Genomic DNA, 26,942 nt, shown 5'->3' on the forward strand with positions numbered 1-26,942 from the left:
CTTTGAGCCTGAGGAGTTTCTACTCGCCCATCTATCCACGCTGGATGTGTTTGGTGACATATGGGCTGTTCAAACTGTTTAGACAAGTGGTTTAGACTGAATCCAACAAGGGTGTGTCATGTGGTAACTGGAGGTGCTGCCACACCTAATTGTGGATGATGCTGTTTGCGCCTCGTCTGAGCAGAATTTTCTGCACGCACTTTGATGGCAGGAATGAAGTGACAGGAATGAGAATCTGCACCTCCGAGTCCGAGGGTGTGGCTCCTTCTTGGGAAGGAGGGACAGTCTGCCTGCAGTCAGGGTGCCTTGATGCCTTTGGATCTCACACACCAGTGACGGTTAGACATAACCTGCAATTCGGGCACATTGTGCCACCAGGCCCATTCCCAACACCTCCTGCCAGGTGGAGGCCATAGGAGATGCTAGGATTATACCTCCCAGCTGACTTGTGCATGCCTGGTGTTGCGATCAAGCATGTGTGCTACCATTGTTATCCCTGCCTCCTCCCGCCCGCTGGCAACAGCACGCCGCGCCTCCTCCCGCCCGCTGGCAACAGGACACCCCGCCTCCTCCTAACCTCTGCCAACAGGACGCCCCGCCTCCTCCTAGCCTCTGCCAACAGGACGCCCTGCCTCCTCCCGCCCACTGCCAACAGGACGCCTCGCCTCCTCCTAGCCTCTGCCAGCAGGACGCCCTGCTTCCTCCCGCCCGCTAGCAACAGGACACCCTGCCTCCTCCAGGCCTCTGGCAACAGGACGCCCCGCCTCCTCCCGCCCACTGGCAACAGGACACACCGCCTCCTCCTAGCCTCTGCCAGCAGGACGCCCTGCCTCCTCCCACCCGCTAGCAACAGGACACCCCGCCTCCTCCAGGCCTCTGGCAACAGGACGCCCTGCCTCCTCCCGCCCGCTAGCAACAGGACACCCCGCCTCCTCCTAGCCTCTGCCAGCAGGACGCCCCGCCTCCTCCCGCCCACTGGCAACAGGACACCCCGCCTCCTCCTAGCCTCTGCCAGCAGGACGCCCTGCCTCCTCCCACCCGCTAGCAACAGGACACCCCGCCTCCTCCCGCCCACTGGCAACAGGACACCCCGCCTCCTCCAGGCCTCTGGCAACAGGATGCCCCGCCTCCTCCCGCCCACAGGCAACAGGACACCCCGCCTCCTCCTAGCCTCTGCCAGCAGGACGCCCCGCCTCCTCCCGCCCACTGGCAACAGGACACCCCGCCTCCTCCTAGCCTCTGGCAACAGGACGCCCCGCCTCCTCCCGCCCACTGGCAACAGGACACCCCGCCTCCTCCTAGCCTCTGGCAACAGCACGCCCCGCCTCCTCCCCGCCGCTGCCAACAGGACGCCCCGCCTCCTCCCGCCCACTGGCAACAGGACACCCCGCCTCCTCCCCGCCGCTGCCAACAGGACGCCCCGCCTCCTCCCGCCCACTGGCAACAGGACACCCCGCCTCCTCCCCGCCGCTGCCAACAGGACGCCCCGCCTCCTCCCGCCCACTGGCAACAGGACACCCCGCCTCCTCCCCGCCGCTGCCAACAGGACGCCCCGCCTCCTCCCGCCCACTGGCAACAGGACACCCCGCCTCCTCCTAGCCTCTGGCAACAGCACGCCCCGCCTCCTCCCCGCCGCTGCCAACAGGACGCCCCGCCTCCTCCCGCCCACTGGCAACAGGACACCCCGCCTCCTCCTAGCCTCTGGCAACAGCACGCCCCGCCTCCTCCCCGCCGCTGCCAACAGGACGCCCCGCCTCCTCCCGCCCACTGGCAACAGGACACCCCGCCTCCTCCTAGCCTCTGGCAACAGCACGCCCCGCCTCCTCCTAGCCTCTGGCAACAGCACGCCCCGCCTCCTCCCCGCCGCTGCCAACAGGACACCCCGCCTCCTCCCGCCCGCTAGCAACAGGACACCCCGCCTCCTTCAGGCCTCTGGCAACAGGATGCCCCACCTTCTCCTAGCCTCTGCCAACAGGACGCCTCCCTCTGTTCATTACTGAGGAGTGTCATGTGTTCCATCACTTATCCTTACTTTCTAGTGCTACTTTTGCCCTGATTTTCCGTGGAGGTTCAGGAGTGTAGCTTGAAATTCTGCACCCCCTGACAAAATGGCACCATTTCTTGTTACTCTGAAACATTCCACACAAGACCTGAGTGTAGGGCTGCAGGATTCTGGGTAAAATTTGAATAGTTTTTGTGTCTGTGATACATTTATAAATGTAGATTGATCTTTCGCTGTAATATCATTCTGCTAATCTACGTCGGCACCTTTCGTTGCTTCACCCCGGTTACTCTGAACAGCCATGCCCTTGTATGTATGTGAGGACAGCCTTCCATGTGCTCACTGTCTTTGGCACTGCCCCCTGGCCCCAGTTTTCGTGTTACTGTCAGGGGGTATGATGCATTGCTGTTGTTTACTCATATTTCGTGTTTTCTGTAAGTTAAGGAAGTGGGGAAATAGCAGAGGTACATGCATATTGTTCGTCATTATTGCCTTAGCAACCACTGAAATTACCTGTCTGGCAGATTGCATCATACTGTTCAAGTATATAACCAGTTTGTGACTTCATCACTCTATATTCTCAGTCTCTCTCTCTCTCTCTCTCTCTCTCTCAATCTCTCACACACACACACACATACTCCAAGTGATTCAAGCGTGATTCAACACTAGGCTGGTATGACCTTCTAGGCACGATGCCAGCATGAACCTCAGCAGAAGGAGGGAGATGACGAATATGAAGGTGCTGATAGGACCAGGGCTCTGAAGCTGCACACTGAAGAGCGGCTGGCGAACAGGACGACCATTCCACCTCTGAGTTCTCGAGAGAAAAAAAAAAAAGATTGTTCAAGGAGATGATGTGCAAGGGCCTGTTCTCATGTGCTGTTAAGTTTGCAAAGAACTTTAAAGGGAAAAGGGATTCTGGGAACCTACAGGTTGAGTAGAACAGAAGAGATGGAACCACCACAGAATTCAGATGCAGAGCAATAAGCGAGAATATGCAGCTTGAAGCATTTTAACGGCTAAACCCTTTTAAGAGAATGATGGATCAGGAACTGAGGTCAGCTGAGCCTCAGAAGGGGATCATCCTGACTCCGAACAAGCGGACTCTCTCTCGCGGAGACGGTCTACGGAGCACGCCCACTCCCCGCATCGGATCGCAGTGAGATGCAAGCCCACGGGGGCCGTGAGGTTCACTGCGTCTGCAAGCCGTCGGCAGCTGCTTGTGTGGGATCGGAGTAAAACCAGACTCTCTGTAAAATGCTCTGGGCCAGAGGATCCTCTGAACACAACCGCAGAAGCTAGCTCGCCAAAAAGAAACCTTAGCTTACAAATGCTTCAGGTTATCTGCTGTAAAACAATGTTGTAAGAAAATTATGAGAAATACAAATGCGTACGATAAACTTTTGGAGTGTATCAGAGAAAGGTAATGCAGGTGATAAAAAGGTCAGATGCGGCAGGTTAGTGACACGCTAACTGGCAAACTAGGCGGCTTGCCTTTTCTCACTCTCCACACTCTTTCACACACACAGGAAGTGCTTATGTGGTGCCATCACCCTAACAGAGAGCGGCACCCTTCCCTGTGTGAGGACAGCCTCACTATTTGCCTGGACTGTTTGCCCACAGTCTAGATCACACGATATTATAAAGCCCAAAGTTTAACTACAAGCCACCACTTGTGAAGCGCTTTTCACTTGTGTCTTACATGACAGCTGGGTTTGGCACCCGGAAAAACACCCAGAGGCATAAGAACAATAAATCAGGAGGAGACAAGTACATCCTCAGTGAGGGAATCTTCCTGAAACCACCAAGGACTTAAAAAATGTTCAAATCATGGTTCAGATTGCAGTAATTAACATGAATGAACAACAGAAATACGTGGCAGATCCGCGCTGAGATACAAACAGACATATAAGAGAACAAACACTTTGCCTCTAAAGGGGTTTTATTGTTTTATTTCATTTTTTTACGAGGAAACATTCCCAACTGCTGGAATGCATTAGGGCTGTGGGTATTCAGGTTATGGAGCAAGAGGTAGAGTGCCCCCCCCCCAGCAGAGGTAGGGCATAGTTAAGCACGACATGGCCACACACGTACATCACACCCACACGATTATTTTATGCTCTGTAAATGCACACAGTGTTAATTAGACTCATTAATTAGGTCACACTCGGGTTCTCCTTACACTATGGCAGATCAAGACAGACAATGGACAATATCCCTGTACTTCGTACTTAGAGGAAATGTACAGAGACTCTGGAGAAAACCTAGTACTCAGTACCAGGCCCTGTTCCATGGTGGGAAGAACGGAACAGTGCTGTCAGCCCAGGACCCCCAGATAAGCTAATCCGCCCCAGCACTGGGCTAACTGTGATGTCCGGCCCTGGACAGCGTAGGATATGAGAGCAACCGACAGCCTGGACACCCGAAGTGGGCGTCTGGACAGCATTGGCCATCGAGATGGTCGCAAAAGTCCCCAGTGGACGTGTGCATAACCCACATCGGGGAGCAGACCGTGTCTGCATGAGAGCTCACTCGCTCTCACAGGGCACCCCCGTGATCCATCAAGTTAAATTTAATACCACTTAAAATGCAATCTAATGCATTTACTTCACAGTCGTTCTGGGGGTTGCCAACTCTCACGCATCTGGCAAAGTAGTCATGCTTTCAGACTCTCATGCTCATGCAAGAAATCTTACAGCAAATCTGTATTATTCTATCATAAACCTAAAATTTGCTGCATCAGAATCACTGGGTAGTTTGCAGACCCTACAGACTATTGATTATTATCATTGTTACTTATTAGGTAATAAAACTGTTAACATTCGTGTAAAGTTGTCAACTCTGAATACTGGCAAAGGCATGAAGAATATAACAGAAAATCAGTATGGATTTTGAGGCTAATAAAATAATTATTTACAGAATATGTGGAAGAATGAGTATAAAACTGGTTTCTTATTTTGTTAGACGTTTGTTGGATTGCTGTGGCTTATAAAACCAAGTGGGCATTTATTTATGGCGTGAATCTCGTTCTCAAAAACTCGCATAATATTTTCAATAATCAACTGTAATACAGGTAACAATATTACGCTTAAAAGTATTCTACAGGTGGAATAAAACCTCCCCCGACCCACAGCGTTTGGAGGGTCGATACAAAACGGAGACGCACGACCGCAGTTTGAACCGAGACATTTCATAAATATGTTAGAAAGATATGAGAGACTGAACTGCAAGGGCTGACATTTATACTTAATACTCATTGCATTTGTTTATTTATTTATTTTTGATTTTAAGGAAATAAATGCTACAAAGAAAGTTCTTTGATGCAGTGTTGCCAACTTCGGTCAGCTGGCAATTGGTGTGAGATTTTCGGTTTGAGTCTGCACACACAGATACACACATTCACATGTACAGTAAGTAACTGCTTTGTTACCTTGTAAATAGTCTGAAGGGTTTGCGAAGTGCCCCAAGGCTTTTGATGTAGCTAATTTTAGGTTTGTATATTTTCTATAGCATGCCTGCGTGAGAGTCTGAAATGCGGGAGTGTCGTACCAAAGGTTGACAATCCTGTTAATTTAGTTATCAGCTCGCCAGTAATGCGTCGATAAAAAAAATACCATTACTTATGTGGTGATAGATAATTAAAATGAAATTGATGCCTATGTTTAGTGATTTACTGACTGTCAAGCCCGGCTCGTCCGATCCTCGTGTGTGCCACGCCCCCTGATTACGTGCGCTTCCCCGATCTTGCCCAACTATTTTCTCCCAGTCTTGTCTATTTGAGTCCACGTCTTGCCCTGCCTGGTTGTCCGTCATTGATGTTAGTCGATGTCAGATGTGTCCTGGTCTCCGTTTCCCTGGTTCCCCCGACTTCCGCCTCCTTGCCTGCTTCCTGGCCGCTTGTCTGCCCGTCCGCTTACACGCACTCTGACACTGACGTTTAGCAAGTATGTAAAATGTGTAAAGATCTTTAATAACGCTTGCCTGATTTGCGAATTTGCCTATCCGACATTTAAAGAGTTTAATTTCTCATAATGGGGAAAATGTAACACAGAAACAAATTCATCGGTTCTCCTGCAGCGTGTTATACACGATCAGCGGATGTAAAGTTGTTACAAATACAAAGTTGATACAAATTGTGCATATAATGTCAACTGGGTGTATTTTTTAAAACTCACATCTATTCAAACTCGCTGGATACAGCGGCATTGCAGGTGCAAGGGTATTGACGGCGACAGGCGACAGCCATCATTCCCTCATCAGGACCACCTTCCCAATTTGTACCCCGCACATCTGCGCACGCGCAGCATCTCCGAGCACCCCCACCTTTACTGGGGTGCCTAACGAAACCCATAAATACGCAGTCAGACAGAAGTGCATGTACTAGGTAGAACTTATATTAAACAAAGAACACAACAAAAAAAATCCAAAATCGGAATATCTGACTGACAGACTTGGGTAATTCAGGTCCAGAGAGTACAAATCCAGACTAAGATTTTGTTTCAACCAACCAGTTGAGCATAAAGAGTCACAGTCACAGACTGGTTAGTTGAAACAAAATCTGGACTTTTACACTCTAGATCTGAATTACCCAACTCTGGTGACAGAATGTTCGATTATAGGATGGTGTATATCCCTATTATTCTAGTTCTTGTATTTGAACTAATATTGAAGTAGCCATTTGGCTGAACAGCAGCCAGACCTGTTAGAATCTTATATACCTGGATCATGTCCCCCCTAGTCTCCTTTGCGCGAGGCTGAACAAATTCAGTTCAGCTAACCTCTCCTCGTAAAACATTCCTCTAAGACCAGGAATCATTTTTGTAGCCCTACGTTGAACCCTTTCCAGGGCAGCAATGTCCTTTTTTACCCATTTCGCAGATGGGCAAGGTACAAATCGGGCAGGTGGTACTGATCGGGCGATGCATGATTTAAATGGACGGATTTTGTTATGGAAAGTCACGACTTTTCTGAACGAAATTAAGTGCTTTGTAAATGAAATCCTATACCCTAAGGCCTTGTTATGAGAATATTAAATTCAATTTTCTTTTTATCACTTTCATATGACCCCGCGGGTAAACCTGTTTCAGGAGCCAACCCGGATCCCTCCATGGTCATCACTCCTAGGTCCGCCATGTCTCTATTAAAAATTAAAACCCAGCATTCGTCTTTCTGACATAGTACGATGGAGTACTTAATACTTCAAGCTGCTGTTTTGAAAACTGCTATTAAAATTGCTACCTTAAAGCAGGACAGAGCCAGTCGAACCAACTGCCGTACTCTTTGACATGTCGCCGGAAGCCTTTCTGTGGGATTAAACAGCTGCTGTTACGCTGCAATGGGGAAACTCTGTTTGCCAACTATACAGCTGGGAAGCAGCATTTCAGCATACGGAAGACAGTAAGGAGATCGGAGATTTGAAAAGCTTGTAAAAAGTGCTCTGGTGATGTGGTTAGTTAGCCCAGCAAGGACAGGGGGTATGAGTGAGCGATGCTCACGCCGGCACGGGCGCCACATCCCACCCAAAAGAATATAATTAAAACAAGTGCTTTGAACTTTGGGAAAAAAAATATCGGCTGGTTATTGTTCGAGTATTTCAAGATATTCCATAATTTTATTTCATAACTATATATTATACGTTTATATATCGGTTTAACTCATCCGAACCCCCCACAGTCCATAAACATGATGAAGCTAATTGGAGTTGCTAAATTACCCGTAGGTATGCATGTGTGAGTGAATGGTGTGTGAGTGTGCCCTGCGATGGGCTGGCCCCCCATCCTGGGTTGTTCCCTGCCTCGTGCCCATTGCTTCCGGGATAGGCTCCGGACCCCCCACGAACCAGTAGGATATAAGCGGTTTGGAAAATGGATGGATGGATGGATGGAACTCATCCGAATAAAACGAGCTGAACTGCGAAGCTGAACAAGGATGACTGGTGGGATAATACAGCGCAAAACTGCTATAAAAGTTAAGGGTCACAGTTCTTCCTTTAGGATACTATAATGTCCCCATTTTCGGGAGCGCTGCCTGGATTCATAGCTCTCAGAAGACACGAAATTAGCACGTTAATTTGGGTATTTAATCCCCCTTCCTCCTTGGGCTACTGAGAAGGTTCCCGTAAATATTTAATCCACCGGCTTCTCTCTCAAGGTGGAAAGTAAGCAGAGCTGACGCGATTACGGCTTGTTGACTTTCACTGTTCAACCTGTTCTCCCGACTTTTTAAAGTTTTTATTCCTTTATATATGTACTATTGGTTAGTTTACTTCTTTTGAGAATTTTTATCTTGCATGTGTGCGTAAGAACTAGTATACTATTAATGTTTTTGAAAATAGGCTACGTATTAATAATAATAATAATTATAGGTATATTAGTATATTACCTGTGTTTGATTTGGTCTGTGTTGGCTATACTTATATAGAACGACTTTGCATTATACAATTAAAGGACTGATAGTAACACTAATTATGTAAATTCAGAAGCCGTTATGGAGAGAATGCACTACAATATTATTTGTGCCCCCTCTAGTATAAAGTGTTACCAGCACGATTAATTTTTTGCATCATTTTCTGTAGTTCAGAATAAAGGAAACTGAAGATTATAAGCGGTCTCTAACTGTTATGGTCCAAAGGTCTACAGTCCTCATAAGCATTTAATGGTGCTGCGGTCTCTTCCGCGGTGCCGAAGTCAAGGTATCGTCCAGAATAAAAGAGGCACCGCAGGAAATTCACAGGGCGCGTTTTCAGACAATGACCGGACAACAAACAGCACGTACGTCGCACCCAGCAAGACATATGACTGATACAGAGAAAGGAAGCATCATGATTTATTTGCAATACAAAAAAGAAATCGGTTAGCGGAACTACATCGGGCGCCCACCTCGGGAATGAAACTCACCTTTATCCTTTAACGATCAGCGCTGTGAAGACGGGAAGCCGGCCGCCGCTTTGGAGGCTCTCCTGGCTTTTACGTTTAAGCAGCGAAACGCAGTGAGACACCTGGGTCTTTACGCCCAACTGTCAAGCGCCGATACGGCTAAAGAAAAAGAAAACGATGAGCTGGCGACAGGTGCTCTTCATATCATCACCTTGTTGCCACGGTGCCATAGTCGATGCCTCGTCATTCTAGTTGGTCGGCATTTTTACACTGTCCTCCGGCTCGCAGGTTCACACATACACACATACAGAGACGTTCGGCAAATAGTATGCTGTCCAAGGCTGCTCTTTGCCTAGGTGAAATTCCACAGCCTCCATCCTGATAAGGAATTGGATGCTCCTGTAGATGTGGCTTTGGCGCGACGCCACCCCGCAATTGAAGAGGGGGACTGATACGGAGGTGCGACTTCAGCTTGGAGTCGGATGCATGTCGTGGAAACGCGGACTCGGTCCGCGGCAGGCTCTCCTCGCCCGGATCTACCGCCTCGCCAACCGCTTTACTGCATCAAGTTGCGAGCTGCCGGCCGTGAAATAATCTTTCAACTTTAATGCATTATTACCAATTCGAAAAAGCCTATGTGCGATTATTCTAACAAATTGTCATCGACATTTATTTACATACCCATCAGACCCAGTTTACCATAGGTTGGTTAAGGGAATAAAAGAGTGCAATTTTTATACGTGTATTCTCAAATATTCACTTTTATGTAGTATAACACAGTCATATAGTAGCACACACTTTTATTAACATTTCTATGACTTTTTAAAATAAGCGGTCTCATGGGTAATGCAGTCGCCGGGAGACGGTATTAAGTTCAGAATACAGCTTCCTTTAGTGAACCCGCGGGAAATGAAGGTTTCTGACGGGTTTTAACCTGTAGACCTTTCGCTTTCACATGATATTTTATATTTGATCATTATAATGACCACTTGGAGGAAAATAAGCAGATAAACCTATTATACGACTTAGAAAATTGAAACGGTTGTGCTCCTTTTTGTTCATAGCAATTCTTTCTTGCCTGTCCTTCACAAACAAGTTCTTGACTGCGTTCACCGCTGCAGAGGGAGGGGATGAATGACTGTGAATACGACAGTTATCACGCGATTCGTGCTGTGATCTTTTTATATTGTACAATAAAGGAATGCCCAGGATAAAGTGCAGCGCGGTCCCAAGCGAAATAAAAGAGGCCATTAAACATATTATATAAACAGAATAATAATGACGAATGAAAAAGTCCGAAGGTCTATTAGAAGGTGTTCGGGATGATGTTCTATGGAAATAAAATGGACGGAATCCACGATATATTTAAGTTCCATAGACCCATAACTAATTTCATTAATAATAGATACTCGTGAGTAAATTGTCTTTTTTTACACTTCCCTTACCTTGCTCTTTGGTAGAGTAAGTTGTCCGCGTAGGGCAGCTACCTGTTGGGGCACCCATGGAGCATAACTAGCATAGCAGTTTACTGGTGAAGAATATTTTTGGGGATGATGCTAGAGATTTTGGGCCTCATGAAATCATATCATTTTTGCCCCCCAAACCAGACCAGTCCAGTTACATTGTAATTATGTCATTGAGGGGTCCTAATGCTCTATTACATTTGAATGATAAAGCTGGAATTTCCGATTCAGAAATTTCTGCTGGAACGCCCCCTGAAGTCGGTATTCCAACGCGGAACGTCAGAGGAACCTCTGCAGCGCCAACAGCAGAATTCAGTAGAAGTGAAATCTGTAGTTATATACTGTTCAGGGGCGCCGCTAAGGGGGGGAAAGTTGGGACAATTCTAAGGGCCCACGCCCTTTAGGGGCCCCCAGAGATCTGAATGGGTGTGGTAGGGGGGCCCAACCTCATATTTTGTCATAGGGCCCAAAATTGCTAGCGGCGCCCCTGATACTGTTCATTAACATGTAGGTATTATTTGTGCCTCATTAAATGAGTCGTATACACAATGCTGTCCAACCTCTGTCTGTGGACGTGTTCCAACAGTGTTTCTATGCGCAAAATTCCAAAAAACGCATTATCAACTGGTACTGCTAACAATGGCTAAGAATTAAGTCTCCTGTCAGTGCATCGCACTGCTGCCCTGCAGTGACTTTAGGCCGCTGATCGCACGGAGATGAAGCAGATGCAGAGGGACTCAGCTTGGCACAAGAGTCGACATCACAGTGTCACAACACGGGCCTGGTTTTGTATGACACGCCCTGTATGTTCTGTCTAAGTGCTGTCCATTGTCATTAGATGATAATTTGCATATAATACTTGCAGGGGCGCCGCTAGCAATTTTGGGCCCTATGACAAAATATGAGGTTGGGCCCCCCTACCACACCCATTCAGATCTCTGGGGGCCCCTAAAGGGCGTGGGCCCTTAGAATTGTCCCAACTTTCCCCCCCTTAGTGGCGCCCCTGAATACTTGTATTGTTCTGTGTATCCTGCAATTACATAAATTAAAATATTATTATTATTATTATTTGGTTGCCTCCAAAACTGTTCCCAGAGTAAATGAGTTTTGCGTATGCAAAGCCATGTGCTGTTATCTGTGCAACTGTGGCCTTCCTGTCAGCGTCAGTGGGTCTGGCTGTTCTCCGCTGGACTCCCCGATTAAGGAGGTATTGTTACGGTGGGGAATGACGAAGGAGGGACAATCCACAATACGACTCTCGACAAAAGGGGTTTATTAACAAACGGAACACAAAAGGAGAACCAGAAAGTCAAGGAACCATGAGGGTCCAAAATCAGACAGATAAAACATGAACTAGGTAGAACTTATCACAAGGGAAAAGGGAAGCCAGAACTACAACTAGGAAGACATATGGGAACAAAGGAAGAAATAAATCACAGGAGCAACACAACACAAGGCAAACAGCCACAGTTACAAACACAAAGTAACAACTACAATGACTGACTCGGTTATAGAACAAAGGCAGGCACTTAAATGCACTGATCAGAAGGACTAACAAGGGGCAGGTAAACAGAAGTATAGGGCAACGAGGAGCAGGTGAGGATAATGAATGGATACAGCAGGTACACACACCAACAGAAACTAAAACAAGGAAAACTGAACATAACACAACCAAGGAGCAGGGAGCAAATACAAGGGACTGAAAGTCGAATACATACCCATAACAAATGAAGAGAACATAAAATAACAAACGTTAAATACAGAAAAACAAACTAGCTGGGGCCGACTGCTTAGCCCCTTAAGTGACATGGCAGCCCAAGGAGTAAGGAAACACACTAGGGACTGAGGGGCTACAAGACAGGGGAGGAAACAGGATGACCAGTGACACCTACTGGTCAAATGGGGACAAAACGCGTAGGACAGGGCCTGATAAGCACTGATCCTGACACCCACAGAATTACCGTATAACTCCTGTTTGTCGCAGCATTCTCTGCCATCTTTACACAGTGTAGTATGTGAAAATGGCAGGAGAATGGCTATTTCTGGGAGACAGGAACAACCACATCCACCAACAATCACAGCACATTCAAAATTCCTTGGCTTACACAGCACTTAGTCAGACAGTAACAGAACCTGCTGACCCTCCCAGCATGCTGCATAGACTGAGCTATAGCCACGCGATCGACTGTTTAGTGCAGCACGCCACACGCATTGACAAGCAGGTGTACCTAAAACATGCAAACACAATATACTGTACATACATATTCAACAGGGAAAATAAATGGGTTGTTTCTTATCCCAGAATAAGGCTGCTACATTTTATCTGGCTTCCCTAAGTAGGTGGAGAAAATTAATTAGCCATGACTAAAAGGCCAGAAAAATAAAGTTTAAATACAGGTTTCCTTGGCTTAAACATTTCGTAAGCCGATATTGCGTAAAACAAAGAAGCAATTACATTTAATTTTTATGAGGAAACATTTTTGAGCATTTCCAGAGCCGGAATACTAATAGCTAATTATACCGAATAAAACATGGAACCTAAAATGACACTATCATGTAGTAAAAGCAGGAATGACAGGAAAAATACACAGCCTGTATAAAGCAGAAATAATGCACGAGTGCAGTTTCACTTAGCAGAATCAATAAAGTCATGCGTCGTTCAATGACAGAGATACATCGAGAGAAATGCGTCGTTAGGTGAATTCGCTGTTGTGCTAACTTACTACACACCTAGGCTGTATGGCATAACCTAAATAACGATAAAAAGTACAGCACAGTGAATACGTAAATCAGCAACATGGCTGTAAAAGCGAAAATCCTCTTCAGATTTCTTTCAGTTAGCAAAAACAGACGCTAATGCCGGTGTTTCGTAAAAGCGGAGTGGCATAAAGTGACATTCGTTAAGTGGGGATACCTGTAACACCGAAAAATATGCAACACTGTTAGGTAAACATAGAATACTATGGACCGATATGAGAAGTGGTGATTTTAGCCATAATGAATTTCACATTAAAATGATTATAACCAGCACAGTGTCTAATGGAAGTTGGTATGGAATTCAAACAAGGCCCGGCCTTTGGCAGCACAGCAGATGACTGACAGGCTGTTACCCAGGGGCCGCCAGGCTGGATGCTGGCTGTACTGAAGCCTTGTAGTTAAAATGGACACTTTTGTCTGAGTTTGGTTTTACCCCCAGGCCCCAGACATATGCTAAGACGTTAAGGGGAAATAATGGTTAGAGAAACATCTCAGGAGGTCCAACACTATCAATTGATTATTATTGAAATAATAATAAAATAACAATGAATGATGCATGATTTTATTATGATGAAATATGAATGAATTAGGCAAGTAAACCTTAATTATTTTTATTGTATCCCGGTGGGGCGCCTTCCTTCTGCACCGCAATGGTAGGACAACAGGAGCAGTGTGGAGCCGGCGATCACGCTTCCGCTCGTCCCCGTGGATACACCGTGCGGTCACGTGATCCTCCCGGCGCGCGGCAAGGTCTCGGCTATTTCTGTTTGCACGCAATTAGCGGAGGTGCGGAGTGGGCAGGCACACCGAAGCGGAATGTGGGTTTCTAGGTCACCCCCCATGTGTCGCCAATGGCAACAGCACGGTAATAAGGGTAATGAGACCTTGTCCAAGTTCGGCACATTACTCAGGTCTGTCTCCAGATGTGACGTCTGCGCGTGGTCGTTTCAGGAGGGAGATCGGCGGGCTGTCCGCAGGAAATCACGCCATCGTTATTTCGCTTCCTCTTCATCAAGGAACCCCAGAAACCTGCTGGACCCTGGTCCTTAAAAATCCGGTGTCCCTTGTTGTGACACTTAATTTTATCTCAGAAACATTCCCTTAGACGTAGAACGTACGCACATTTACCATGCGAGTTTATCGCATTTTAGCTGTAAGGCAGCTTACAAACTATACATTTCTGCCATGCAAAGGCAAAACATCCTAAATGCATATTTTATGAAAACCGACTACGACCAAAATCAGGGCTCTTAAACTCTGTTTTATCTTGTGACAAAATATCTCAGTTCAGCTATGCTACTTTTAGTAAGTACACTATCAGTTATGTAGCTATTACACATTTGGTCGGTCAGTCTATAAACGTTGCAGCCCTCTTTCTCAGTGTCAGTGTGATTACTGTTCTGCTTTTGTAGGGCAGGTTTGTACCGTTGCAGGTTTAGCTGAAGGTGTTCAGAGAAAGTGCCCATACGCTCGAGCGTGCCACCTTTCAGAGCCAATCACCAGTCTGGATCCGCAGCTGTCTTCCTGCTAACAAATCCGTTAAACTTGAGCCAAAGCAATTAGCCGCTTTTTGTTTGCTAACAAAACATAATAATTCCCAGTAATATCTGAGGTGACTTCTTACCACTGAGTACCAGCGGTGTGTCTGTACGCTTTGTACTGTGCTGTCTTTGTTCTTGCCCACGTCAAAACCAGCGTTTGTTACTTTATGGGGGGGGGGGGGGGAGTGAATAATGTATTTGTCTCCCAGTTTGTAGCTCATTTAGGGCCAGTCAGCCTTCTGCTCCGTAGGGGCTATCATCGAGCATTTATCTGCCTGCTCCGCCCCCATCCCGTCCATCAAATAACATGAACCGCTAAACTTAGGTTTCAATCTCAGCCTCTCAGGGTTTTTGTGTGATATTCCACTCGCCGGTATCGGATGTCCGAGCTCTTTGTCTGCAGCTTAGACGCGTCCCATATTAAACAGGGCTCGTCTGTGTCTATGCCCGGAGAGAGCACAAAGCGAAGGCCCTTCACGGTCTCCCGGGGGACCGCAGGGCCAGTCTCTGGGACCCGTCTGGACCTGAAGCAGCCGTGATATCCTCAATGGGATGAGACGCCTAGGATGACTCTAGCAGGGTTTTCAGAACGTTTGGCGATCCCTGGGCTGAGCGACCCCGTACTATGAAGATGGGATAAAACTCTGAAGGAGATGTTACCACTGCAACATTATCTCACTGGTTGTGTGCCAGTCCTTGACAGCGTACAGTCTCGGGCTCATTGGCCTGGTGAAGACATCCTTCTGTTCAAGCCAGCAAAGCTCCCGATGAATTAAACACCAGCTGTTGACTGCAGATCTCGTCTGTGGTGGCAGGGCAGCACATGAGAAGAAATCGCAACGATGAAATTTGGTTCTGGATGGGAAAATGGGTCTCAGGCTAGACGAGAAGAACACATGGTCCCTGAGCTGGGACTCTGCTTCCATACGTCTGATTTTATCTCGGTTTCATCTGGCAGACTCATCTCTAAATGAAGAAGATAATCTCACCGGTCAATGCAGGATGGTGTTCTGATGCATAACTGTGCAAATACACCTGCAGACAATACCCAACTCTCGTATCATCAGTTTAAACATAATTTCATCACAGTGTGTTTACTAAGCTGAGCCGCTTCGGTTCGTTCAGCTGACGTCACAGAAGATTTGACAGACCTCGACAAAAGTGTCCCATTTCATTTCAGGATCATCACCGTGTTCAGTTTCGAGTTATTCATGCTGAGCCATTTGGCAACAGCCGTACAAAGCGCCTGAACAAAGACTTTGCATGAACATTCAAAGTGATTTCTGAACAAATTAAGAATGACTGCTCTTAGCAGCAGAGAACAGATGGTTATGTTATGGTTTCATAGAAGTTGGTACACAAATTATTCAAAAAATATTGCAGCACCAGTGGTCCAACCATGCATGTTCACACTTTTAACCCAGGGCAGGGTAATGAAGGGGGGGGGGACACCCAGGACAGGATGCACATCCTTCACAGGACACACAATCTATGGGCAATTAAGCAACACCAAGCCACCTGACTGTGCATGCAGACAAAAACTGGTCTGGGCTGTAGCTGGGTAGAATATGGAAAGTCCACGCACCCAGACACACACACACACACACACACACACACACACACCCACACATACACATATGTACACATGCACCCAGACACACACACACACACACCCATACATACACATATCCACACATGCACCCGGACACATACACACACCCAGACACGCATATACACATACACACGCATATGCACACATGCCAGGACACACACACACACCCATACATACACAAAGAGGGGGTGAGACCCTAACCTCCATCCCTGGAGGCTAATGGGCTGCTCTCTAATCTGCCATCTCCCCCTCCAGCATTTCAGCATGTCATTGAATATAACAGAAGCACATGCAAATTACGAGGCCTTAATAAGTTACTAAAAACCCAAAGGGCTTCTGCAAAAATAAATGCTTGAATACAGGATTATACAGAAGCATTTGGCGCTTGGTGGAATCCCCTTTAATGGAGTTTACACAGTATTATGTAATTCACGGATTTGGACTCTTGGCTGATTTTCTCAAGCCGTCTGGAATCATACAAAAATCTCTTATGGTTGATTACAGATTTTCCCCAGGATCTGAGTCGGAGCTCACCAGCGCGCTAGTAGACACTCTGAATCAGTGTACGTTTGAGTCTTCGTGCTGCTGAAAGTTAAAGTGTCACCTTAAATTTGTTTATCCGACTGAAACAAATTTTCATTTACATAAGAGACACTGTAGCCCAAAGCAACAAGCAACGATGGGGCCGGCCAGCACTTGGGTTAAGGACCTTGCTTGAGGGCCTAACAATGATGTAGTTACTCTACCAGCCATAGGATTTGAACCCACAACCTTTCAGAGTGAGGGTCACAGCTCAAGTACATAGCGTCATGCACACCGCCCGCTGTGCTTTGCTGTATTTCCCCTTTAAATGTGATCGGCCCCAAAGAGGATCAGCCCCCGCTCAGCTTAATGCTGCCCCCACCGGCACTTGTTCTCAGGATTAAGCAGCTGGTCGATGCATCACATCAGCTGGAGCCTGACATAACACGTGGAATTCATATGAAAAGGTGCCGTCCGGCCTCATCAGTGCACTCTGAGCTCCCCATCACATTTATTTCTACCATAGTACAGTTGCTCCTAAACAAGGCTGTTCGTCTTCCTCCTGTCAGGCTGCTTAGCTTACTGTGCGGTGGCATTTTTTAAGTATTTCATATAGCTGTCTCTGGTTTCAGACATTGAAGGAAGCTGCCTTTGGCTTCCCTCACCAGTTACATCAGAGCCCAGCTGTTGCGTTTAGAATGAACTGATATGCGCAGTTTCTACATGATAATCATTCCAGTTCAGTCAGCAGACTGTGTTGCCAAGAATATACAAAGACCTCAGTACTTTCTGTACTATAATTTTGGTTATTTCTCACTGCTTCTGTCCTTAACTCGCTCAGAAAGTTCCTTGAATTATCTTATTTATTTTTTTTAATAATGAATGTATCACAAAGGCTTTGGGCAGCTCAGGTGCCTCATAACTCCAGTGTTGGGAGTTGGAATTCCACCTTGGGTGTTTCTGAGGTCGGGGGTAAGATGGGCAGTGGGGTACTTAGTCTCCTGACAGCCCTGGTAGTGTTCTCAGGTAGAGGGTAAGATGGGCAGTGGGGTATTTAGTGTCCTGATAGCCCTGGGGGGAGGGGGTGTTCTCAGGTAGGGGATAAGATGGGCAGTGGGGTATTTAGTGTCCTGATAGCCCTGGGGGGAGGGGGTGTTCTCAGGTAGGGGGTAAGATGGGCAGTGGGGTATTTAGTGTCCTTGTAGCCCTGGGGGGAGGGGGTGTTCTCAGGTAGGGGGTAAGATGGGCAGTGGGGTATTTAATATTATCCAACGTAATATGTTCCAGTGTTCCTTGGAACAACCATATCCCCAGCGTTCAGCAGTGCTGCTCAGTTCCGGTCCTGGAAGGCCCGCATCTATTCAGTTTGCAGATTTCCCTGCTCATCCATATCCTATTCAGCCAATGACTAGGTTTAGTGGGTGTGTTTGAGCAGGGAAATCAGCAAACTGTCTTAGATTCTGGCCTCCAGTATCGGAACTGGGCAGGCCTTCTTCATAGTGATGTTGATAGTACTGGAAATGGACAGGCCTTCTTCATAGTGATGTTGATAGTACTGGAAATGGACAGGCCTTCTTCATAGTGATGCTGATAGTACCGGAAATGTGCAGGTCTTCTTCATAGTAATTTTGATAGTACCGTAAATGGGCAAGCCTTCTCCATAGTGATGCTGACAGTACCGGAAATGCGCAGGCCTTCTTCTTAGTGATGTTGATAGTATCGGAAATGGGCAGGCCTTCTTCATAGTATATAGTGTAGACGGTGTGTATAGCGTGTATATAACCAAGATTAACTGCAGTTTCCAAGTGTTATAACTGTAAACTGTGAGCACTGTGGCTGAGCATGTGTGTGTGTGTGTGCGTGTGTGTGTGTGTGTGTGTGTGTGTGCGGGCACATGTGCGTGAGTGCAACCATGAGAAACCTCACTCTCTCTGGTGCATGTCCTACAGTACACTCACGTCCTAAACTTTCCCAGCAGGCAGAGGGTAAGAAATTTCAAAGATAATTATGCATGTAGATATAGGACATAATAATAAAACAAGACTGTTCACCGAAAACGTGGACTGTCTGGTAGGGAGCTGGGAGGGAGCAAAAACGTGGACTGTCTGAAGGTCCCAGAGAGGCCAGGAGGCCAGGTCCCATCTGAGCTGTGTTACACCAGGCAGAGGAACCAATTCAGCCATTTGGCCAGTTGCATTCCAGCAATTCTTTGAACTAATTGTGTGAATTTTGATACTCATAGAAAACTAGACCCCTATTTACAGCTGCATGTCACATAAGTTAACATTCAAATCACTGACTATTGATTTATCACATTTATTTACACAACTGCCTATGGACCTCCGATAACAGTAGGTAGTAGCCAGGACTGGAGTCGAGAATCACTGTTTTATTTTTGGCTGATTGAGAGGCCATCCCAAAAGGTCGCATCCAAGCTGACCCTCTCTGGATCAGGCTCCCCACTCCTATCCTATTTTGTATTTTCGGATTAGATGCCAAACTACGTTTCATAACCTAAGTATTCGTATTTCATGCAATGACAATAAAGTTGAATCAAATTTAATCTAAATCAACTCCACAGACTTCCATGTAGTTACAACACTAAGTCCTATGTCTGGTATAGTGATTTGACTGGTGATCATTAACCCCCGATTGCTCCAGAGACTGAAATAAATACATTTCTCAGCATCATTAAATATAACCTGCATATCTTAGTCTCACCTGTTTGATATCCTCATGAATGACATCATCCCGCAGACGTCTGTCCTATCGTGGTGAGAGATGGATGAGCTTTGTGACTATCAGTTAGGAATCGATAAGGAACATGCACAGTTCTTCCTCCAAATGTATACAAATCTATGTACAATATATCTATGAATATAATTATAACTGTAATCTGTCAGTCTGTGTGTCTCAGGAGAACAGATGGGATAAGCAACGTCTGAAATTTCATGGTACTGGCTAATTCCGCAGTAACAATAAAGGCATCTATTCTGTTTTATATCTATTATAACATTTAGGGCACTGATTCATCATGGTTTACGGTCATGGTCTGTCCTTGTCATGTTCCCATTTGGCCTGCAGATGTCGCTGGCCATCCTGTCTTTTTCCCTTTGTTCCTGAATGTTTAGGCAATTAGTGAATTGTTCTCACCTATCTCTCGTTTGGTGTTCATCTATCTGTGTATTTATGTACCTACCCTTGCCCTGTTTCTCTGTCAGCCATTGTTAGTTCCTGCTCGTTAGTTCCTGCTTGTTAGTTCCTGCTCGTTAGTTCCTGCTCGTGGTATGCTGGTGTTCCCCATCACCGCTTCCTCCAGCATTCTCCTGTGTTTAGTCAGTCGTTGTTCCTTCTGGTTTATCATCCCTGCCTCTTGTTTCGATCCTTCACAGTCCTTTGTTTCTGGTTAAGTGCTTGTTAAGTTTTGAAATAAAGTTCCCTTCGGTGTCTGAAAGCTGCCCCATGGATACTTCCCAGCATCCAGACGTGAAAGAGGCCGCTTATTTCAGCCAATGGACCCCTACCCCCCTCCCTGCCCTTTATACATGGTCTGCCCCATAGACAGACCTCCATGCATGTGCTGCCCCCTACATTGCGTGCAAACCCCAGCTGTGATCAGCTTAAAGCACAGCACACATGCGGCGATGGCCTCTAATCCAACAGCATTTTCAACAGATCTGCGGATGAGGTGAGCGAGAGCCCCCCTCAGGGGCGTGGGGGGGCAGTGTTCCTGTAACTGCCGCTTCTGTGCTCAGTGCCCTTCACTCCGCGTCTCCGCGTGACTCACAGGAGCAGGCACAGCTGCATTAGCCACTGAGAAGACACAGCCACCGATTATGCGCGCAAATGAAAATCCGCTAAATATGTGCTGTTAAACACAAGCGCACAGATGGACAAAAAAATCTTAACTGAGTTTTCATAGAGAATATCAAATCCATCATACAGGATGAGAGCCATTATGAACGATACTTAATTACAAAGCAATTACTGTATTCAAGCCAGCCAACAAAGGCATGCCCAGTGTTATGAACACAGAGTACCTCACTAAACCATTAAAAGATATATCAATTTTTTAAGTCTAAAGGTTTAAAACATGGATACTCTGTGACTGGAAGCGGAGGATCTATTGCTATCAGACTGCAGTAGTCAGTTCCTCTCAGAACCATAAATCTTTATGTTCTTTTAATTATCCCAAACTTATCTCTGAGTCATGCTGAGTGGTTTCTCCTGTGCGCCGTACTTATGTACTCCGGGAAGTAACATTTCAAGGAGTAGAAAGCGATTCATGTGTCCGCCTGTTTTGGTGTGTATGGCGTGTATATAACCAAGATTAACTGCAGTTTCCAAGTGTTATAACTGTAAACTGTGAGCACTGTGGCTGAGCATGTGTGTGTGTGTGTGTGTGTGTGTGTGTGTGTGTGTGTGTGTGTGTGTGTGTGTGTGTGTGTGTGTGCGGGCACTTGTGCGTGAGTGCAACCATGAGAAACCTCACTCTCTCTGGTGCATGTCCTACAGTACACTCACGTCCTAAACTTTCCCAGCAGGCAGAGGGTAAGAAATTTCAAAGATAATTATGCATGTAGATATAGGACATAATAATAAAACAAGACTGTTCACCGAAAACATGGACTGTCTGGTAGGGAGCTGGGAGGGAGCAAAAACATGGACTGTCTGGTAGGGAGCTGGGAGGGAGCAAAAACGTGGACCGTCTGGTAGGGAGCTGGGAGGGAGCAAAAACATGGACTGTCTGGTAGGGAGCTGGGAGGGAGCAAAAACGTGGACTGTCTGGTAGGGAGCTGGGAGGGAGCAAAAACATGGACTGTCTGGTAGGGAGCTGGGAGGGAGCAAAAACGTGGACTGTCTGAAGGTCCCAGAGAGGCGATTCATGTGTCCGCCTGTTTTCATCCCTGAAACTTCACTGCTAGATAAATATTAAATATGAGCCCCGGCTTGTCTTTTAATAAGTAAAGTCAATGTTTGAATAGCTATTTCCTGCATTTTTTAAATATCCGTCCACATCTTCAATAAACCCGATACTGATTAAATGACAACCTACATGACAATGAGGCTCCCAAGCTTCGCTTGGGCTCCACTCGGACACTTAGCACACTGCAGACTGTCAGTATTTCCTCATTGTTAGGGGGTGAACCTCCCTATCTAAACACCACAGCCCCCACTCTTTAGTTCCTAATTAGGGGGGCCTGATTACAGATTTTTTTTCTGATTTGTCTGAATATCGGTTCACAATGTACTGGATAACTATTTTCACATGAACATAAAGTAGTTAGCGATTTGAGTACACTTCATACGACTGCGGTTTACTCCTCATTTCTTAATGATGTCATAAAGCATCACAAGTTTATGACATTGTGCCCCATTGTGCGTGGGCCAACTTGTAAAAATGTAAGTACAGTAATAAGCAAATTTCAGCTGCAACACTTTATGTATATGCATTTTATTTACAAACGCTCTCTCGTCATGTTACCCTCATCTGTTTTTCTTTGATCACTCGTTGGAGATTTAGGGATTATTTCTCTATTGAGCACGAACTGCATCCTCCACAAGAAATGCTATACCAGCATTAAAATGGATAAAATCACAAAGCTTTTAAAACTTACATGAACACTAACGTGCCGCTTTGACATTTCAATAGTCAAAACAACAAGAACATAATGGATCTGTCAAGAGATACGTGGTATCCGTTGTGATTTACCGTGGGAACCCCCCCCGCAGAGATGTAGTGAGGGGTACGTGACTCTGACTGACCGGAAACGCATTTCTTACCCCGTGGTATATGGGTGCAATTACCGTTATGTTCCAAGAGGTGGCAGTCAATGACTTTTTTCCACAAAGCCCCTGTGGAAGAATGATATTCCATGAAGTTTATCTTGATTACCGAGTCAGTGTTTTATCTCCTTAGATACTTGAAAGCTTTATGGTGCTCTTTGCACCATAGACTGATAAGAATTTATATCAGTCTCTCGTTAAGTGGCCAAGAAACAGAAACACTTCTGGCTGAGATATTTATCTCTGTCCTCTTACCTCTTACCATGCCCTGTGGTTTTGGGGATAGACTCAACGCAACCGGGTGCGGGACAAGCGGGTTCAGAAGGCGGATAAGGAACTTTTTATGGGATAACTGGACTAATCAATAGTCAATGGGTGGATGTAATCTATGTCATAATTAAACAATATAGATACCATGTCTAGGGCGCCATCACATTAGCCTACGTGACGCAAAGAGCGATTGAAAAAAATCAGGAAAAAATTCTGTGACGCTACTATTATTTTTACTGTTAAAATTGCAACATTTATTGACGGGTGTCGTGTATGTGTTATGTATACGCGAAAAAATAAAGGACAACTTGTAGAAAACGCGCAAACGCAGATCGATCACTTCTAACTTCTTTCCGTGTGGTCCGGAACTACTTTTTAATCAGGATACAGCTATATGCAATAGTATACATCCGCGTCAAGCACAAACTTCAGCAGCACTAATTTTCTCACATTTGCGGTCTCACATTGACCGCAGCCCACTTTAAACGTCAGAATAATGCGATGAATTGGCGAGACTGATAAGATTAAACGGGTCAAAAGAATCTGTGGCACCAGGAAGAAAACGCCGAAAAGAAAAAAACAAATAGTGTATAATAATCAATCAAACCATCCATCCATTCATCCATCCATCCATTTATTTTCCAAACCGCTTATCCTTCTGGGTCGCGGGGGGTCCGGAGCCTATCCCGGAAGCTATGGGCACGAGGCAGGGAATAGTTAGCATAATATTAATAATTAGTATTATTATCACAGCTAGTTCTTTTAAATCAAAACAATCTAACTAGTTTTGATATTTCACTACTAGTATTATGAGCGCCATATTATGACAGAATGCCGCCTTTATATAAGTCTAGTCGTTAGCTTTCACCGCCGAGGCTAATAATTTTTCAGGATAATCTCTCCGTTTGTAACATGCATCATATTTTTTAATGAAAATGGCAACACGCTATCATTCAACATTAACTGCATTTAATATTTGTATTTTTTTGGTGTTTTGTATCTTATGTTGCAAAGGTGGAATATGTGTTGGTTTATTTATTTATCTTATTGTGCTTGGGGGGAGAGGGGCGCTTACTAGAATTTCGCCTAGGGCGCCAGAACAGCCTTCCATGCATTGTGTGTTAAGACATGGTGTCAGCCACGTAATATACATAAGCTATCATTGAATCAAATTGTGCATTTAATTGAATTCGGCGTGCGTGAAAGAAGGGCATTAAATCTAATCATTTAATTTTGAAATGTCAGAAGTTGGCTGGCAGATTAACCGCGCAATCGACCAGCCCTCCGGAATTTGGTAAGAGGGCGGACATGAACAACCAGCTGAACAGAAGGCAAGATTGATTCGCAGTCTTGACCATCACGGGTGACGATCCCATCTGCAATCCATTAATTATATTTTACTTAATTAATAAGTGTACAGTCTTGCACGCTCCGTTACAGCCGAGCACCTTGTTCGAGGCTACAGCAGAAATAAACAAAGCTGCATTAAGTTACCTGCAGGCGTGGATCGTAAGAATTATTGAACGGCCTTCGCTGCTGTCTTCCAGGTCAGCAGTGATCCAGGTCACATGCTTAGCCTGGCAGGAACCGTTTTCATAGACGAGGAAGACTGTATATTTATTGCCGCCCGTATTACTCACGTAGCATGAACATTTGTGGGGCAGCTACACTGGATCTCTCCTGATTTCAGGGACCCATGCTGCCATCCTTTTTGCCCCCAGTAGGCTTACTTTGGTGACTTGCGGATATTCCCAGTCTTCGCTAGTTTCGCTGATCTGGTGACCATAGGGATGGTCTATTCCAGCATGTCAGTCCCTCCCATGCCTCCTTTTTTAGGTGGAACCAGATCCCCATTATTACACTCCTGATACTTTTTTGGAGGGGTGCCGTGACGTGTGTCACCCTTCACTGGGAAAAGCGCCCTGGCCGGCCGCACTTCGGGCGGTGGAAGCGCTGTCAGCCGTGTTCTAGCGAGTGAAGTACTTTCACTCTCCCAGAGAGCGACTGTGACCCCCGAAAAACCCCCGCAGGGTTCAGCGTTCGTGACTCGGCTCGTTTACGTTATACTGAAAATTGTGCGTTATATCGAAAAGGGATAAGCAGAATCCCGAAGGAGCGAAGAACCATGACTGCGGTAGAGCCTCAAGTGCAGTACACGACCACGTACGTGACGACGACCACCACGGAGGAGTACATGATCCAGGAGGATGACTGGGACAGGGATCTACTGCTGGACCCCGCCTGGGAGAAACAGCAGCGCAAGGTAAAGTCTGTACTGTGGGAAAGAAACAGAAAAACCACCTTTCCACTTAAGGCTTAGTGGAATCCCGCGTGTCAAAATACAAAAGATGTGTGACGCGTTAAGTGAAATTGCCACACGATTTTTTCCCCCCTGTAAACTTAATTTAACTGCCACCGGCAACACACGTGCGCAGGAAAGAGTCCAGGTTCGATAGTACAGCGAGGACAGTGACAAAAAAAATCTTTTGCACGTTTGGTTAAACCTTCTTTGTCTATACGACCTCTTCATACTTCAGCTATTTCGCTATATTCGACCATTATCATCTCCCATTGCACGATGACATTTATGGACATATATTAAATTTAGGTTAGTTATAAGGTGTGTGCTACCGACTTCACTTCCTTTGGAAGGAAGGTTTTTCGGTGATTTTGATGTGTACTTGCTCTAACAAATAAATCACAGCTAATTCTACTTAATTCTACTTGTCCCGAGCGGAAATGTTTAATAAAACGAATAAAAGGCCAGTCTCCAGAAGGCTAGAGCTACGCCCGCCTTGGGTCCCCGACAGTAATGAGAAGCTACAACAGATGTGTGTGAGATTGAAGGGGTGGGTGCGGACGCACGCGGGGTATCAGCTCTGCAAATAGACTTCCTAAAATAACAAAGGCCCCTAAATATATTAAGAGCCACTTCAAAGCCCCATCCCTTTTAATTCGCTGAATCTGGCATGTATCTGGCATCAGGGACACTGGCACTGAGATATCGAACGTGCTTTTCCATTTGGCGTGTATGTTGTTTGTATTGTCTATGGCAATGGGTTACAGTATGTTTTTACAGACACTTTGACTTAAGCACTTTCCATGAGTACGTAACGGTACCTTGAGAAGATGATATCATTTCATAAAAATAGATGCTCCCCCATTTGTGGAAATAGGAGTATCATGTAGTTTCGCACCTGTCCCCTGACCGTCCTTAAGGACCCCCCCCTGGGCTGACTTGTCGGAGCCCCCATCCGCGCGCTGGACCTCCCATGTGATCGCGCATCTCTGACATGTTAGTCCAACTGCGGTCATTTTCCAGGAACACCTTCACAAAACATGAACCGTGACGATACATTACAGGGGAGCTGAAGAATTGTTACCAAGAATGCAGAAGAATGAGGGTCCTGAATTATGAGCGAGGAAATAAAACAAGTCTTAACTGATGATTGCTTGTGTGTCCATTGAGATAAACAGATTGATGAGCTGTCGTGGCTTCTCGGAATGGTCAGGCAGTATTTATAATGGCACAGAATGAGGCGCTGCCAATCCATAGGCGGACTAGGAGCATTAACCACTCTGAACATTTCATCGCTGATTTGAAAGGTTGAGAGAGAGAGGGGGGGGGGGAGAGAGAGCATGCCCTAATCCTCACATGCCAGAGCAGTGCTTGTGGGGTTACAGTTTGTGGTTTAATCCTTCCTGTTTCTTTCAGTAGTGTATAATTCATCAGGGAGCAGTTTCAGGACAAACGGGTTTCTTTAGAAGTCTGCCACTTTACGTAAATTGGTGACTCAAAGCGCAGGTAGTTTCCAATGTGGTTTCAGTAGTGAGAGGGAATTAAAGCGCTGTTTTAATTAAAGGTCGAATGATTCTCGTCCCAACCCAGAGCCACTGTTCCTCCTTATATAACCCGCGAAATGGAAATGCATGCATGTCATTTAATGGGAAGTAATTCATACCTCCGGCTTTTAATGGTAATGTGCATAAAACAACTTTTGCTATGAATCTTGGACCTTATTTTTTAATTAGTCACATGTACCACATTTTTTTTGCCTGTGTTGTTTATGTATGTAGTGGTTATTATTAAACTGACAGGCATGCGTATGTAAT

At 45.9% G+C, this 26,942-nt stretch overlaps 3 protein-coding genes across 6 annotated transcripts in view; 2 read left to right on the plus strand and 1 right to left on the minus strand.

The window, feature by feature from the left end:
- Positions 1-24,690, minus strand: part of LOC125719885 (galactose-3-O-sulfotransferase 3-like) — a 33,242-nt gene extending 8,552 nt beyond the window's left edge. Inside the window, exons 1-2 of one of the 4 annotated variants that reach the window (XM_048994705.1) lie at positions 8,899-9,332; positions 2,683-2,812 (exon numbers count right to left, since the gene is read on the minus strand). The gene's annotated coding sequence lies outside the window, so the exon portion shown is untranslated. Of the gene's footprint in view, positions 1-2,682; positions 2,820-8,898; positions 9,333-24,469 lie in introns of those variants that run through there. The other 3 variants (XM_048994704.1, XM_048994707.1, XM_048994706.1) reach the window with 3 other exon arrangements.
- LOC125719862 (uncharacterized protein FLJ40521-like) lies at positions 453-2,000 on the plus strand. Its single transcript, XM_048994661.1, has one exon. It carries the CDS (start codon positions 453-455, stop codon positions 1,998-2,000), a length of 1,548 nt encoding a protein of 515 aa, XP_048850618.1.
- A 34-nt stretch (positions 24,691-24,724) lies between the features above and the next one.
- The window catches only part of LOC125719881 (alpha-actinin-3), a 28,985-nt gene continuing 26,767 nt past the window's right edge, over positions 24,725-26,942 (plus strand). Inside the window, exon 1 of the mRNA XM_048994677.1 lies at positions 24,725-25,092. Coding sequence (XP_048850634.1) covers positions 24,955-25,092 — 138 coding nt within the window. The 5' untranslated portion in view covers positions 24,725-24,954. The remainder of the gene's footprint in view (positions 25,093-26,942) is intronic.

The sequence above is a fragment of the Brienomyrus brachyistius genome, chromosome 24 (assembly GCF_023856365.1).
Source record: "Brienomyrus brachyistius isolate T26 chromosome 24, BBRACH_0.4, whole genome shotgun sequence".
Classification (NCBI taxonomy): Eukaryota; Metazoa; Chordata; class Actinopteri; order Osteoglossiformes; family Mormyridae; genus Brienomyrus; species Brienomyrus brachyistius.